Raw genomic sequence first — 16,212 nt, forward strand, 5'->3', positions numbered from 1 at the left:
GTGGGGATACAACAAGAAGACAGCAGTCTGCAACCTAGAAGAAGACCTCACCAGAACCCAACCATACTGGCACCTGATCCTGGACTTTCAGCCTCCACAACTATGAAAAATACATTTCTGTTGTTTATAATCCATCTAGTCTGTGGTTCTTTGTTATAGCAGCTTGTACTAAGACAACATCCATATTATGCAGTATTCAAAAAATATTTCCAAATAATTTTTCAGGAGATAGAAAAAGACACGTTGTGCATTTTTAAATAAAATAAGCAAGATACAGAACTGTTGAATATATTATGCATAGGAAAAAAGGAAATATAACATGTTAACAGTGGTTACTTTGGGTAGTAAGATTACAAGTGATTTTTTTTAAAAAAATGCTTTTCTAAATTTCTATGAGTATGTAGCAACTTTAAAAGTTCTTTGAAAACACTATTTTTAAAAGATAGTTTTAACTACCACAGTGACAAATAGAAAAATAAAAATTTTAAAAAGACAGTTTTATTTATTCCTTAAAATAATTTATATAGTAGAAAATGTTTTCATTAAATTTACATTTAGCCTTTTTTTCTCTTAAAACGTCTCATTGTCAAGCAATTTCAATCAACATTCCTACTATTTTCTTGAAATCATACAATAGCTCAAGTGACAAATTTTGTAGGTTTTGTTTGTTTGTCTTTGAGATAGGGTCTCGCTCTGTTGCCCAGGCTGGAGTGCAGTGGCCCGATCATGGATCACTGCAGCCTCAAACTCCTGGCCTAAAGCAATCCTTCCACGTTAGCCTCCCAAGTAGCTAGGACTACAGGCACACACCACCATGTCTGGCCCTTAGTGGGTTTTCTATGCTTGTTGCTAACAAAATATGGCAGATTATGGGTTTTTCCATATATTTTCCTAAAATTAAGGGAAATCCACACACATATTCTGGTTTTTCACAGGAAGAGTAAGATGGTATCACCTGTTTATTGAACTCCACAGCAGCCTTTTCCGACTCAAACATGATGGACCAGTTTTGTCTCTGGTCATCATAAAAGGTGCTATAGTTATTGGGCCGAACCTAGGGAAAAGAGAAATGTTAAGATAACTCATCCATAAGCAGCATACCAGATAAATCTGACTGCCTAAATCTGACTAAGGTGGACCCAAAGAGAGGTATCAGGGACCTTTCTTCTTCTCTCCCATCTTCCACCAACCACTCCTTAGTCCACACTCCCAAAAGAAACCAACAGACCTTTCTGAGAGGCACTGTTAGATTCCCACAATGACACCCAGGGCTGAAGCACCGGATCTAATTTCTACTACATACATTCAGACTAATCCTTCCTGTAAACCTATCCCAAAGGAGCTAATGATTCTAATATGAGGAAGTCTTACCATTAGCTCAAAGTTCAGATGAATCCTAGCAACAGTGACTGGCTGTTGCTGACTGATATAAAGAAGAATCCTATACTGTACTCCAGCAAAGATGGACAGGATAAAAAAGAGAACAGAAGTTAAAAAGCAATACAGATGTCAGTGGTTATGCTTTATATAGCTATACAATTCAAAATCTGTTCATCCCTTAATGCTTAGATCTTTAAATGATATCTTTTCACTATCCATTTTAATCTCTTGTTTTGGCCTTACTCCATAAATGTAATTGGTAATGTCTTTATTTTGTTGGTGTTTTCATTTATACGAGGGGTCATTTAGAGATAGTAACTGGTTACTTAAAATGGACCTTTTTTTTAAATTGAGGAAAAACATATAGGAAAGTCATAAATCTAAAATGTACAATTCAATTTTCACACATATTAATATATTACAAAATATACATCCATGTGACCACCAACCAAATTAAAAAAACCAGAGCATTTCCAATACTCCAGAAATGCCCCTTCCTAGTTAATAATCCCCACCCTGAGGTAACCACCATTCTGATTTCTATCACTGATTAACTTTACAACTCTTACATTTATATAAATGGGATTATACAGTGTATACTCTTTTGTCTTACTTCTTTTACTCACCAATGTCCCCCAAACAGAGATGCAAATATATTCAACTAAATGTGGTTTACCCAGGAATTCAAGGCTAGGATTAACATTTAGAAATCAATCAATATAAAACAATTTGATTGTTCCTCAAAAAGACAAACATAGGGCTGGATGCAGTGGCTCACGCTTGTAATCCTAGCACTTTGAGAGGCCAAGGCAGGATGAATGCTTGAGGCCAGGAATTCAAGACCAGCCTGAATAAAGAGGGGAAACCCCATCTCTATAAAAAATAGAAAAATTAGCAGGGCATGGTGGCACACGCCTATAGTCCCAGCTACTGGGAGGTCTGAGGCAGGAGGATTGCTTGAGCCCAGGAGTTTGAGGTTGCAGCGAGCTATGATGACGCCACTGCACTCTAGCCAGGGCAACAGGAGACCCAGTCTCAAAAAAAAAAAAAAAAAAAAAAAAAGCTAAACATATAATTACCATATGGCTCAGCAATTCCACCCCTCACATATACCAAAAAAAAACCAAGAACAGGAACTTGAACATATATGTGAATGTCAAAGTTTATTGCACCATTATTCACAATAGCCAAAAAGTGGAAACAATATGTGTCCATCAGCTATTGAATGGATAAACGAAATGTGGTATACGCATACAATGGAATATGATTCAGCCGTGAAAAGGAATGAAGTACTAATATATGCTAAAACATGGATAAACTTTGAGGATATTATGCCAAAGGAAATAGCCCAGTCACAAAAAGATAATACTGTATAAGTCTACTTATATGAGGTATCTAGAATAGGCAAATTCACAGAAACAGAAAGTAGATTAGAGGTTATACAGGGATGGGAAAAAGGGAAATGGAGGATTATTGCTTAATGGTTACAGTTTCTGTTTGAGATGATGAAAAAGTGGAAACAGAGAGCAGTGATTATTGCTCAATACCGTGAATGTAATTAATGTTACTGGATTATGCACTTAAGAACAGTTAAAAGGCAAATTTTATATATATATCTATATCTCCTCGCACATACCACAATGAAAGAAACAAACAAAAAACAAATTATTAAAATTCACTCCCAGAAGTGGAGGGACTCTCCAAGTTCTTAAGCTAGGACCATATCACAAAGGTCCAATTTAAATATTTTGAATGGTTGGATTTGTTTTAATGCACAATGTTAAGCAAATATATATATGCAATATTACAAACTCACATTTAATACAGTCATTCCTCTGACAAATAAAACACTGGGCAAGCCCAGATAAAAACCAGCGCCCTGGTATTATTTGGGACACTTGAATATAAAAGGGACGTGGGGGCATTCTCACCTCTCTGGCTGTGTGGTTCCCCAGGACTGCAGCACCAAATTTGCCCTGCTTTACATATTGACCATTTGTGCTACAGAAGCAAGAAAAACATCAGGTATTAATATTCCCCTAAACTATGGAGAACCAGCTTTCTTTCCTGCCATATAGAAGTGGGGAATCTAGTCATTCCGCCTCTGGAAAGGGACATAGGTGAGCAGTTTATAATTTAAAGCCCTTATACAACTTCTTTACTCTTTAAATATGCTACTCATGCTATCTCAGTGGAGTGGCTTTCTTTGAAAGCTTTGACAGTTGTTGAGGGTACAATTACTTCCTAAAAAGAGCAGACAAGACAGTGGCTCTTCAAGTTTTGTGCACAGAAATTCCCAATTAAATGTTAAAAGTACTAGTGATACTTTGTCTATGAAAGGGCTGAGTAACCATTTTGCAATGAACAGAGGTTTTTAGAGAAAAGATAGGAGCTTAACTGTACTCCTCTCCACCAAATTTCAGAAAGTGTTTCTTCTCAGCTACTTACTAGCGATACGCATGGACTGCTGTTGCATATAGTACTGTAGAAGTGCCCATGGTGGTTGGTGCTGTTTTTGGTGTTGACTGATTTCCTGAAGATGAAGAAGAAAAAGCTGTCATTCATTTCTTGCTTGAAACTGATCTTTAACTGTCAAATTACCTTTAAAATTCTTCTTTACATCCTATAGTTAGTGTTACAATGCTTTCATGACCCTTACCCTCATTTGATCCACAAAACAGCCCTATCACCTAGGCTGAGGTGAAGAAATGGGCTCTAAGCATTCAAGTGCCTTACACAATTACACAAGCCTAGGACTAGAACCCTTGACTCCAACTCCAAAACCATACATGTCAAACAAAGATGTCTTCGAGCTGGACAAGGAGCATGGTCTAGAAAGCAAGGTCATATTCCACCTACTTTTCCCTTTCTAATATTTTGACAGCTAAAATAAATAAAAATAAGGTTATTTCCCCTTCCTTTATTTCTAGGGCAGGAAATTTAGGATGTTATTCAAATAATATCCATTACTTCACAAAGTGCTATAGAGTAACACTAATGTTTTAAAATAGCATATTAAGAATAAATCACATATTTATGTTCACTATGTAAATGTGTTGATGGAAGAGTAGTAAGATAATATTGTCATGGACGTTAACAACCAAGAACTTATTTTCCAAAGTACTCTTGTTTGGTTTATTTTTTTTTGTATGGACACATTTTTTTTCTGATTAAAGAGTACAAATGCATTGTAGAAAATTTAGAAAATATAGAAACACATAAGGGAAATAAAAATGACCTACAATCCCACTACCCAAAAATAAACAGTGTTGATAATCTGATGTAATTATTCCTAGTCCTTTCTCTAAACACATTAACTCTGTAGCTTTTTGAGTTTTTAAACAAAATTAATAATAAGATTTGACATCCTCTTTTTTCTCACTTAGTACAAGCATATCCCTACACTCTTCAAAACAAGTCTCCAAAACAAAAACAAAATAGTCCTTAAAATGCTTTCTAGTGGCTACATAAAATACTATATTATGACTCTACCAGAATTTACCCAATTTCCAATTATTTGACATTTCCTTGGACTGTTTTCAGTTTTTTCTATTATATATAATATATCCTTAAAACACACATTTGTGTATGTGCCCCTGATTATTTTCTTAGAATAAATTCTTAAAAATAGAATTATGAGGTGAAGAAATATAAAACATTTTAAAGTTTTGTTACATCCTGCCCAAATGTCCTCAGAAATGCCATAGCAGTTTATATTTCCACCAACAGTGTGAGCATGCTACTTTGTACCCTTACCAATAGACGGAGTTATCTTTTTATATCTTTACTAATGTGATGGGGGCAGTAGGAAAAGGGCAATGCCATCCCATTGTTGTTTTCTGTGCATTTATTGAAGCAGAAATTTAACATTTTCTATAGTTCTTTTGTTTTTTAATGAAATCCCTATTTATGTTGTTTGCTGATTTTCCTAGTAAGGTATTCACGTTTTCCTTACTGTTTTGTAAAACTCTGCAACATAGTTTTTAATTCAATCAGTACTTTCCAGTTGTATGTAATATAACTCCTGATAAGTTGTCTATGGCAGAAAAAAGTAACACCAGAGTTAGGTTATCAGGAAGAGTCTAGAACACTGAGAAAAATTACTGTCTCCCCAAAGTCAGCCTAACATCCTCCTTCACATTAGTTCAGCTTTTCCTAGGGCATGTGGGCCAACATCTCCATATCTAATCCCCTGGACAGGGAAAGTTGTTTGTGTTTTGCCAGAGGGATAGGCACTCAATGAGAAATCCTGGGATCCTCTCATCCGTTCAGCATTCCTTCCTCTCTGAAATCAGTATTATTCAGATTCTTGAATTTCCCACTCAGGAGGACCTCTTTTAACATGTGGTTTTGAATCTTTTTTCCCCCAAGCAAATTTTCTTAGATCATAGTTTGCTTCTTCAGGGAATATATACATACATATACATATATTCCATATGTTGGATCTTCTTTCTATCTTCAATATTTGTCACTTTCTCTTGAATTGTTTTTATCTCTTAACTTTTTACTTGTATTTTTTTTTAAAGTTTTCCTCCTTTTAACTTGCTATTTCTCTTAGGCAAAATCTGTTGTGTTTATTCATTCCTGTGTTCCTTCTATTAACAGTTTATTCTTCACTCCTGAAATAATTTTTCTTATATTTCTAATTCTTACCTCTGCCCTGTTACTTACTTCTGAGATTTTCTAATTCTCATTTATGATCTCATTTCATTTCCCATTTTCTTAACATTGTTTTGAAATAGGCGGGTATAGTTTTGATCTATTCAGTGAGAGAGATTCTCACAAAACAGAGCTTTCACTGTCTAGTTGTTATTTTTCTGTTGCTCTCTTTGTTCTTATAATACCTTTACATAGGACTTTGATAATTTTCTATTGCCATTTTTATGTGAAATCTGTTTTTCTGAACTTTCAGAGGAGGCATGGTTCCGAGTAGCTTTTCTAACTTCACAGCTCCCTCAACTGTTGTTTTAGTGTAAGGGTCAAACATGTGGTGGTTTCCTCCTGAGAAGTCCTGACTCTGTTTCCATCTCTACTTTCATCTGGACTTTCTCTTTCCTTCTCCTCCAATGTCCCTAACCTCCTGAATCTCTATTCCATTCCCAGCAGGTTCTTCTCAATGTGGGCCCATCCTGGAAGGTCACCCTTCCAGGTAGATGACTTTCAAAAGTTCATAGGAACAAGACTGCTCCAGCTCTTTTAGTCCCCATCCTCAACCCCCTGCACTTACCCACAACTAGAGTGGGCAAAACTCTTTCCAGTCTCAGCTTGGCCTGCCATACTTTCCATGAACACCTGTTGGCTATTGTGGGTTCTCCCATTCTTAGATTCAGATACCCCATTACTTCCCTGTTTTTTCCCATACAAATGCTGATACCATGCAAGACTTGTGGCTATGAGTGGTTTTTCTACACCTGCTTGTATTTTGGGGTTCGTGAAGATACCTTTCAATTGGTTTTGTTGTAAATAGTATCTGTAGGTTTGTTTTTATATATGGTTGTTGCTCTGCCTGTTTTTATAATAAGATTTGAAGAGATTCAAGAACTATGCTGCAGCCATCTTCCCCACAAAGATGTATATATTTCCCTTAAACATAGAGGGTCTCCTGTATTGCTCCTTTATTTGTAAATGCCTAAAGAAGAATGTATAGGTAAATTTTAAGTTGAAATGTCTATATAGTTCCCTGCTTAAAAGTATTTATATAACTAACTCATACTTGCTACTTCCTGATTTTGAAAAAAATCAAGTAAGCTGGGCACTGTGGCACACGCCTATAGTCCTAGCCACTCAGGAGGCTGAGGCAGTAAGATTGCTTGAGCCCAGGAGTTAGAGGCTGTAGGGTGCTATGATTGCACCTGAGAATAGCCATTGCACTCCAGCCTGGGCAACATAGTGAGACCCTGTCTCTAAAAAAAATAAATTAAATTAAAATTAAAAATAAAAAATCAAGTCATTTCATCAGGAGGGGACTAAGGTTGTTTCTTTTTCTCCACACTCATTTTACCTCTACCACTTTAACTCAGAAGCACACAGTTGATGGAAAGATATGCCAGGGAAATGTAGAAGCATAGTCTACTAGAAATATGGCCAGGTTATGGCTTGGAGAACAAGAGAAGCATCCTATAGCAAAGTTGCCAAAAGTGACAGGTAACATTTAAAGCAGGGTTCAGCAGACATTTTCTGTAAAGGGCCAATGGGAAAAAAAAATAAATAAACAAAAATAAAATGTAAAATAAAAAGATCACAATCAATTCAAAAAATAAAGGGCCAATGGGCTGTGGTACAATATGAAATATGTTTTGTCTCTGTCCCCAGTTCTGGACACAGAGTTCCTAAATCCCTTGTAATTTCCTAAGTGATAAGGGTGATAAGAACATCTTTTGTTGTATATTTGGTTCTTGCATGAAGTTCCTAAAACCCTCAGAATTGCCTGAATGATAGGAGTTTCTTTTGTTTTCAGCCCTTTTGATTATATCTGAGTTTATGTTTTTAAATATTATAAAATTTATAGGAGGCCATTGGTTTGGACTGAGCTCCTGCACTAGGCCCAACAGACCAAATCAAAATAGAGTTACTCATTCTAAAGTTCCACATCAACAAGCCAAAACTAAGTTGTTTATCTGACTTTCTAAGAGAGAGAGAGAGAGATAACAGCCAAATCCCCAAATAAACCAGTTTTAGCCAGCATGATAAGAAATTCTCCTCTACTTTAACCTGTACAAGGAAACTTTGAAATGAGCAACAGTTTTTTTGTTCTGTTTCTACTTTCTTTAGCCCTTTTCTTCCTATAAAGCCTACTTCCTCTGCTCAGCTCACTGGAACATTCTATTGCATAGAATAAGGTATTGCCCAATTCTAGAATTGCAAATGAAAGCCAAGTAAGGTCTTAAAACTAAATTTGTTATCATTTTGGCTTTTAACAATGCTAATGCTTAACAATGCTAATGTGACTTAGAGAGGGACTCCTAGATAGCCAATTACCAGAAAGACAAAGTGATTAGAGGATTAAAGGGTTAGAACTTCCAGCCCCACTCACCGGCCTCCAGAAAAGGGAGTGGAGGGGAACCAAGTTCTATAAAAACTTCAACAACAAGATTTGATGAATTTCTGAGTTGCTGACCACATGGAGGTGCTGGGAGGTACCCAGAGAGGGCACAGAAGCTCCACCCTCCTCCCATAACTCGCCCTATCCATCTCTTCAACTGGCTGTTCATCTGGATCCTTCACAAAATCCTTTATAATAAGCCAGAAAAGGTATAAAAATGTTTCCCGGGGTTCTGTGAGTCATCCTAGCAAATTAATCAAATCCAAGGGGGGGGCAGTGGGAATCCCGGTTTATAGCCAGTTGGTCAGAACAACAAGTGGCTGGACTTGCGATTGGCATTTGAAATGGGGCCAGTCTTGTAGAACTGAGCCCCCAATCTGTGGGATCTGACACTATCTCCAGGTAGAAAGCATCAGAATTAAACTGAATTATAGGATGCCCAGTTGATGTCTGCTGGAGAACTTCTTGGTATGGGGGGAAACTCCTGACCCCACATCCAGGGTCACAGAAGTGTGCTGCGAGTGAGTAGAGAGCAGAGAATAAAGGGGGAAATGGTTTCTTTTATCCTCTTACATGGGCCACATGGCATCTATTATAACTACTCAACTCCAAATATCCTGACAGATATCCTCAGGGCCAGCACTGTGCCTAGCATGTAAAACGCGCTCAATGGTTTATCTGCATTTAACAGATATTTAATTTAATGTTCCTCACTCCCTGTCCTTCTCAGAACTATTACTATCTGTCCCTTACTCCTCTTTAGGTTCTTACACAAAGACAGCAAAGTATAGAGAAAGGAATAAAAGATTTGGAGTCAGTCAGATCAGAGTTTAAATTTCAACTCTGTCACTTACTACTGTATGACCCTGATCAAGTTCCTTAACCTCTCTGAGCCTCTAAAATGGTGGTAGTCGCACCTATTTCACAGAATTGTTGTGAATGAAATAAGACAACTCATGTAAAGTACCCGAGACCAGACACGCAGCAGGTATTTTAAAAATATCAGTCCCTCCTTCTCGCCTTTTCATTGAACACATGTTCATTCAATTAATGTCCATCGTGTCCATCACAGTGAAAGGTACAGGGGATACAGCAATGCATGTAACTGTCTAGTTGAGAAAAATTCAGTCAGCCTATAGCTAACTCACCTCATCCAGGTGAAAGAACTGAAAAGTAGTTCTTCCTTATTTCCAAAACATTGCACAGTGTCTACTTAGAGTACCTTGGGCAGTTTTAGAGAGTGGTGTCCACATGGGCAGAAGAGCTTGCCTACGACCTTCTCCATCAGTTCCCAACAAAGGCACACAATCTAGTTGCTGGAATTCAGGATCCCAGATTTTAGAAAGGCACCCAACATTGGCGGTGAGCTTAGCCAGAGTGGTCAAGGACAGATGACCTGGCATGTCACTTTTAGAAGGCTGCCTACTCTTCCAACTAATCTGTTAAGGTACAACCATACTTACCTGTTGCTGCTGTTCCCTGGCCTTTCTTAGGCTGCTTTGGGGCTGTGTACTGGAAGAATTCATTTCCATGGCCAGCAGTGGCCTGATCCAGTCCAAAAAGAGACGCCAATCTGGCACTGTTAGTAGAAAACGAAATTTCATTGACATATCCCACATGGGAATCATTATAAAAACAGCTTATCTCCAACCTTGAACAAATACCTCCTTGACTATATATCTCACCATTCAATACTGGAAATAGCAGCTAAGTATCTTTGAAATCAAGACTGTATATCTGATCTGAACATCATCATCTGACCCTGCTCATCCATAAAACTCTGGTCAAGGCATTTTTTCTTTCTGGACCTCAGTTTCTCCATTTATAGATTGAGGTGATTAGTCTAGATGCTCTCTATGGTTTCTTCAAACTGTAAATTCTTGCTTTTAGCAAATCATAGTTTCTAGTCACCCCTATTGGTTACTCCCCCTCCTGATTCTTACTAGTTTATTAAATTAAAATGAAACTATATTACAAACTTACCTATCAAACATGGTCCCTGCTATCATATCATCTACCAAGTAGGACCATTCTTTTATCATCCCTTGCATTATGCCTCCACCATTCCACTGAAACTGCTCTTGCTAAGATCACCAATAACCTCTTTGTCACTAAATCCAGTTTATCACTCCTTATCCTACTTGACCTCATGCCACCTTTTTATACTGTCAATTAATTTGTTCTTCTTCAAACAAACTCTTCCCTTGACTTCCTTGACCATTCACAGTGGTCTTTCTAAAAACCAAATTTAACCAAGTCTTTCTCCTCCTTAAAACCTTCAATGACACCTCAATATTACCAAGATAAAAATACAAACTCCACAAGATAGCTTTATAAGGCCCTTCAAGACCTCACCTCTCCTTACTTCTCTAGCTTCATATCTGGCCATTTCTCACTTCTAGCTGAGTGCTACAGCCACCCTGAGGAACTGTCAGTTTCTCAAAGGAAGCAAGATCTTTTAAATCTCCAGCCTTTGGAAATACTGTTCCCTCTGCCCGAAATATTCTTCTTGTTCTTCCTGTCCTCTGTAATTTGCCCCTAATCTCAAAGTCTAGGTTAGATGATCTTCCCAGGTGCTCCCATAGTCCTCTGTACTTCATTCATTCAAGAAATAGGTCAGACACTGTGCTAAGTATACACTGGTGGGCAAAACTGCATTTTACTTTGAAGGAGCTTATAATCTAATGAGGGAATGAGACATTAAGTAATACATAATTGTAAACTGTAATATGAGATATATAACAGGGGCAGTTGTTGTATGGAGTTGTACTCCACAGAGATTAATAGAACTCAATCCTTCATCACATGACATGGTAATTGATTATTTATTACAATCACCACTTGACTGTATACAGGCATACCTCAGAGATATTGTGGGTTCAGTTTCACATTACTACAATAAAGCGGAGTCACAATTTTTTGGTTTTCCAGTACACATAAAAGTTATTTTTACATTATATTGGAGTCTATTAAGTGTTCAGTAGCATTATGTCTAAAAAAAACACAATGTACATACCTTAATTTAAAAATACTTTATTGCTAAAAAATGCTAATGATCATCTGAGCTTTCAGCAAATCATAATCTTTTTGCTGGTGGAGGATCTTGCTAGCTTCAAACAGCTTCCTCACCTCTCTCGCCTTCACAGAATAGAAGGGATCTAGGGCCTTGGTCTGGATTAGCCTTTGGCTTAAGGGAATATTTGTGTCTGGATTGATTTTTCCATCTAGACCACTAAAACTTTCTCCATACCTGCAATAAGGCTGTTTCATTTTCTTATCATTCATGTGTTCACTGGAGTGGCACTTTTCATTGCCTTCAAGAACTTTTCCTTTGCATTCACAACTTGCCTGTTTGGCATAAGAGGCCTAGCTTTTGGCTTATATTGGCTTTCAACAGGCCATCCTCACTAAGCTTAATCATTTCTACCTTTTGATTTAAAGTGAGAGATGTGTAATTCTTTCATTCACTTGAACACTTAGAAACACTGTAGGGTTATTAATTGGCCTAATTTCAATACTGTTGAGTCTCAGGGGATAGGTAAGCCCAAGCAGTGGGAAAGAGATGGGGGACAGCTGGTCAGTGAAGCAGTCAGCACACAAACAACATTTATCAATTAAATTTGCTGTCTTATGAGTATGGTTTGTGGAGCCCTAAAATAATTACAATAGTAACATCAAAGATAACTGATCATAGATCACCATAACAAATATAATAATAATGAAAAGTTTGAAATATTGCAAGAATTACCAAAATGTGACACAGAGACATGAAGTGAGTACATGCTGTTAGAAAAGTGGTGTCAATAGACTTGCTCAACACAGGGTTGTCACAAGCCTTCAATTTGTAAAATACACAGTATCTGCGAGGTACAATAAAGCAAAGCACAACAAAATGAGATATGCCTGTATTTTGCCCAGGGTCGGTATACTAGTCTCAATAAATGAACTCAAAGTCTAGTCTAGCTCTGAACTACTCTTCTCCAAGGCATCCTTTAGGTGAAGTAAATATTGAAACTTCACAACAACTTTTATGGTTTAAAAAAAAAAAAATTTATATATATAAAAATACATATTAACATTTTGCAAAATAAATTTAATATGATTTGAAACTATTACCTTGTTTTCTCCAAGTGGTCTTCTTCTTTTTTTTTTTTTTTTTAGACAGAGTCTCGCTCTGTTGCCCGGGCTAGAGTGAGTGCCGTGGCGTCAGCCTAGCTCACAGCAACCTCAAACTCCTGGGCTTAAGCGATCCTCCTGCCTCAGCCTCCCAAGTAGCTAGGACTACAGGCATGCGCCACCATGCCCGGCTAATTTTTTCTATATATATTTTTAGTTGTCCATATAATTTCTTTCTATTTTTAGTAGAGACGGGGGTCTCACTCTTGCTCAGGCTGGTCTCGAACTCCTGACCTTGAGCAATCCACCCGCCTCGGCCTCCCAGAGAGCTAGGATTACAGGCGTGAGCCACCATGCCCGGCCTCCAAGTGGTCTACTATAAGTTTCTTAAGTTTTCTGAAAATGGGCCCAAAATACCTACTTTCAAGGACTGAGAAGCTTAAATGAGATTGCAAATGTAATATCTGAGGGAGAGCAGTGCTGGCCTAAGTAAGACATCGACAAATGTTAATGGAATATAGAAGAACAAACCAAGATTTCTTCTTTTAGGCAGGACAATCCAGGCAGATTCCCTAAAGGAATAAGATTCTGGGAGAGTTGGGCCATGTCTTTAACATAGTGAAAAGGTACAAAGATTAGCATCTAAAGATTAGCATTAAGATAAAAGAGCCTATGCATAGATAATAGGAAAAGAATGACCTTGTTAGCTTTAGAAAACCACGGGTATTGAGTTTGCTGATTTAATTTTGTGGGTATATCCTTTTTCAAAGGAAAGACAAAAGTATCATAAGTAAACTCTGCTTCCATAGATGTTCCAAAGGCCAGCAAACTGATGATTGCAAAATCAATCCAAAAGCCAGGTCAATCTATTATCTTTCAGATTAATTCCATTTCCTATTAATATTTTAAATGGACTCTATACCGACTTAGGGGGGTAAGTTTCTTGTAAATCATTACATTTTTCCACTTCTAAGATGCTCTCAAATGTATACAGTCTTCTAATTATGTTAGTTAGCAAGAATGGGCTTGCTAACAACTCTGGACTTGAGACTCTATGTTTATAATTCATAGGAAAAGTCACAACAGCATTAATTATTTTAAAAATAAATGTTAGCCAATGCATTTAGTTACCAAGGTCCTTACCTCACCTCAGTTTTATAATCCTTTTCTTTCTCATCAAAAACAAAAACACATGCATTTACACTGTATCAATATATTTTAATAAACGTGGATTCTTTTGTTGGTAAAGTACTCTTCTAATGAATTATGGCATTAAACAGCAACTTCAATAGCAATAATAATGGCACAGGGGCAGGTCTGGTGGAATCCGCCTACCTGATTTGAAATGCAAGCTCGATTACTTTCTAGCTGTGTGGCCTTGGGCAACTTACCTCCCTGAAACTTTCCCATTTGTAAAATGGATATAACAGTTAAAAATACTGCATAAAGCAGATGAGATGAATAAATACAATAATGTATATATATTCCTTAGTATAATAGCTGGTAGTGAGCAAGCACACAATACATGTTTTATACATTTGTGAACACATCCTACTACCTTAAAATGCCCATTCAACTCAGATACTCCTGTAAGGGAGGAAGCATGTGTGATTTAAGCACAAACTGACCTGCAACAGTAAACTAATATTAGCATAAATACAAAGAATGGAAATGGGAAAGGTCTCAAAGATCATCTAGGACAAATTTCATTATTTAATAAGGTCTCAGTTCCTGGAATCCATACATACCACCAGACCCTCCTAGTTCTCAATACCCACCCTAAAACCTTAACAGAACCGAAAAATTCCCATCCCCCAGCTCTAAAACATATATAGGCCCACACAAAACTTCTGGGTGGCGAGACTTCTCGGGCCCCTCTCTTGGGACCCGTTACCCTCGCCCGGGAGCGCTCAAATAAAGCCTCAGTTGCTTATCCCTTTCTACTCTGCTTGTCTTTCTTTCTCTGGCACCGACCGTCCAAAAACCTTACAATGATCAGTTCTGAATTTATCTTTTTTCTGCCTCCACACTGGTGATTTATCATTACTATGCTAATCAGATTTGCTTACATATACTTGTTATATAATCTAAAACAAGTGTGTGTATTTTTATATATATGTAAGTATATATAAAAATATATATAAATCTGTCCCCTTAAAAATGCTTTGGGATGATTATTACTGGATTGATTTTACTCTACTACTAAAATGGAAGTTTCTTAAGGGCTGTGCCTTATTCCTATTTGTATTTGCTGAAGCCAAGTACCATGCACTTAGCAAGCATTCACATAGTTCTTCATTTCAAAGACACAATGGTGGGGAAAGGGTTAAAACAAAAACAAACAAAAAAAGCAAGCTTCCTGATTACCACTACTAGGTTAACTATGGACTTTAAGAAGCCCAGAAACTCAGAAGGCAGATTATCAGTCATCTAGATACTCCCACTTCTATTAGGCCTGAATATCCTTAATGGAATCAAGTAAGTCATATGTTTAAATCAAGAGACTTGTGTGGCAAAGTCATAACGTGTAACCAAAATGTTTGTACCCCCATAATATCCTGAAATAAATAAATAAATAAATCAAGAGACTTGAAACTTAAACAAGCATATTTACGGTAAAGTACAGTAATAAAAGAGGAACCTAAAAGCAGCTGCAGTGTTCACTGTCATATGTTCTATTTCCTTAGAGAAAACAAAGGAAGGAATAGCTAAATCAGAGAATGCTGGTGAAACTTTCCATATTCTCAATCTCAAATTTGATTCTGTTTTCCTGGTTATTTTTAAAAACAAAAATAAATTATAACTTTCTCCGTTGAGTCTTTTATCATCAAATTAGTTGTTGTCTATGTCTAGGAGCACAGTCACATGCCTACAAATAAAGTGTCTCAGATCCTTGATAAGCCTGCTCAGGAAAGAAGAATTGGTGAGCCACTAAAAACTTATCTTGGGCCAGGAAATCTGGAAAAGAGCACATGACTGTCATTACCTACTCAGTAATTTTCAGTCAGCTGGGACTGCTTGTTGCATGGAAGTTGAAGACCTAACATTCCTTTACAGACTTCTCCCAAATACTTTCACATAGTTAGGAATACGAATTTAAAGTATACCTTGGAAATTTTATATAGTGACCTAATACACAGCTGTACACAAAACAGGTTTGTAGGAAGCATGGTTAATTCAAAAGGCTGACTACAGAGTCAACAGCAGCACGGAGGCTGGAAGGTGTGGAGATGTTAATGAATGTTTTGGGTAGAATAGGGGGTAAAAAGGAACCAAAACACAGCTTAACTCTAAAATAACTGAGTAATGAAAGAAAGAATTCAAAGTGGAACTAAGTGAATGTGGGCTATCTAATGTAGGGGTACGGGTGGAACTGCGTGGTGAGAGTAAAAAGACTTAAGGATAGGTAATACAGAGCTAGTTAAAGTCAAAAGCTCCTATTTAAGACGAAAAGAAGGCCAGTGTCACTTTATGGTCATTCACATATTGACCTCTCCAAAAGATATGGAAGCAAATTGAGGGCACAATATGGAAGCTTAATCATCTTTGTAACCTCTTAGCATTTAGCAGAATGCGGGGCACATGTTAGTGTACTTTCATTTTTCAGTACATTCTTCAGCATGCACAAAATTTGTTAAGCAGATGTTCAAAGAAAGACTCTGCAAGGATTAGAG

General features: G+C 37.2%; 1 protein-coding gene across 1 annotated transcript in view; it reads right to left on the bottom strand.

The window, feature by feature from the left end:
- FKBP15 (FKBP prolyl isomerase family member 15) overlaps nucleotides 1-16,212 on the bottom strand; it is a 52,635-nt gene that overhangs the window by 35,657 nt on the left and 766 nt on the right. Inside the window, exons 2-6 of the mRNA XM_069476681.1 lie at nucleotides 9,886-10,001; nucleotides 3,829-3,913; nucleotides 3,312-3,381; nucleotides 1,372-1,446; nucleotides 956-1,054 (exon numbers count right to left, since the gene is read on the bottom strand). Of these exons, the coding sequence (XP_069332782.1) occupies nucleotides 956-1,054; nucleotides 1,372-1,446; nucleotides 3,312-3,381; nucleotides 3,829-3,913; nucleotides 9,886-10,001 (445 nt within the window). The remainder of the gene's footprint in view (nucleotides 1-955; nucleotides 1,055-1,371; nucleotides 1,447-3,311; nucleotides 3,382-3,828; nucleotides 3,914-9,885; nucleotides 10,002-16,212) is intronic.

Source organism: Eulemur rufifrons, chromosome 7 (assembly GCF_041146395.1).
Source record: "Eulemur rufifrons isolate Redbay chromosome 7, OSU_ERuf_1, whole genome shotgun sequence".
Taxonomy (NCBI): domain Eukaryota; kingdom Metazoa; phylum Chordata; class Mammalia; order Primates; family Lemuridae; genus Eulemur; species Eulemur rufifrons.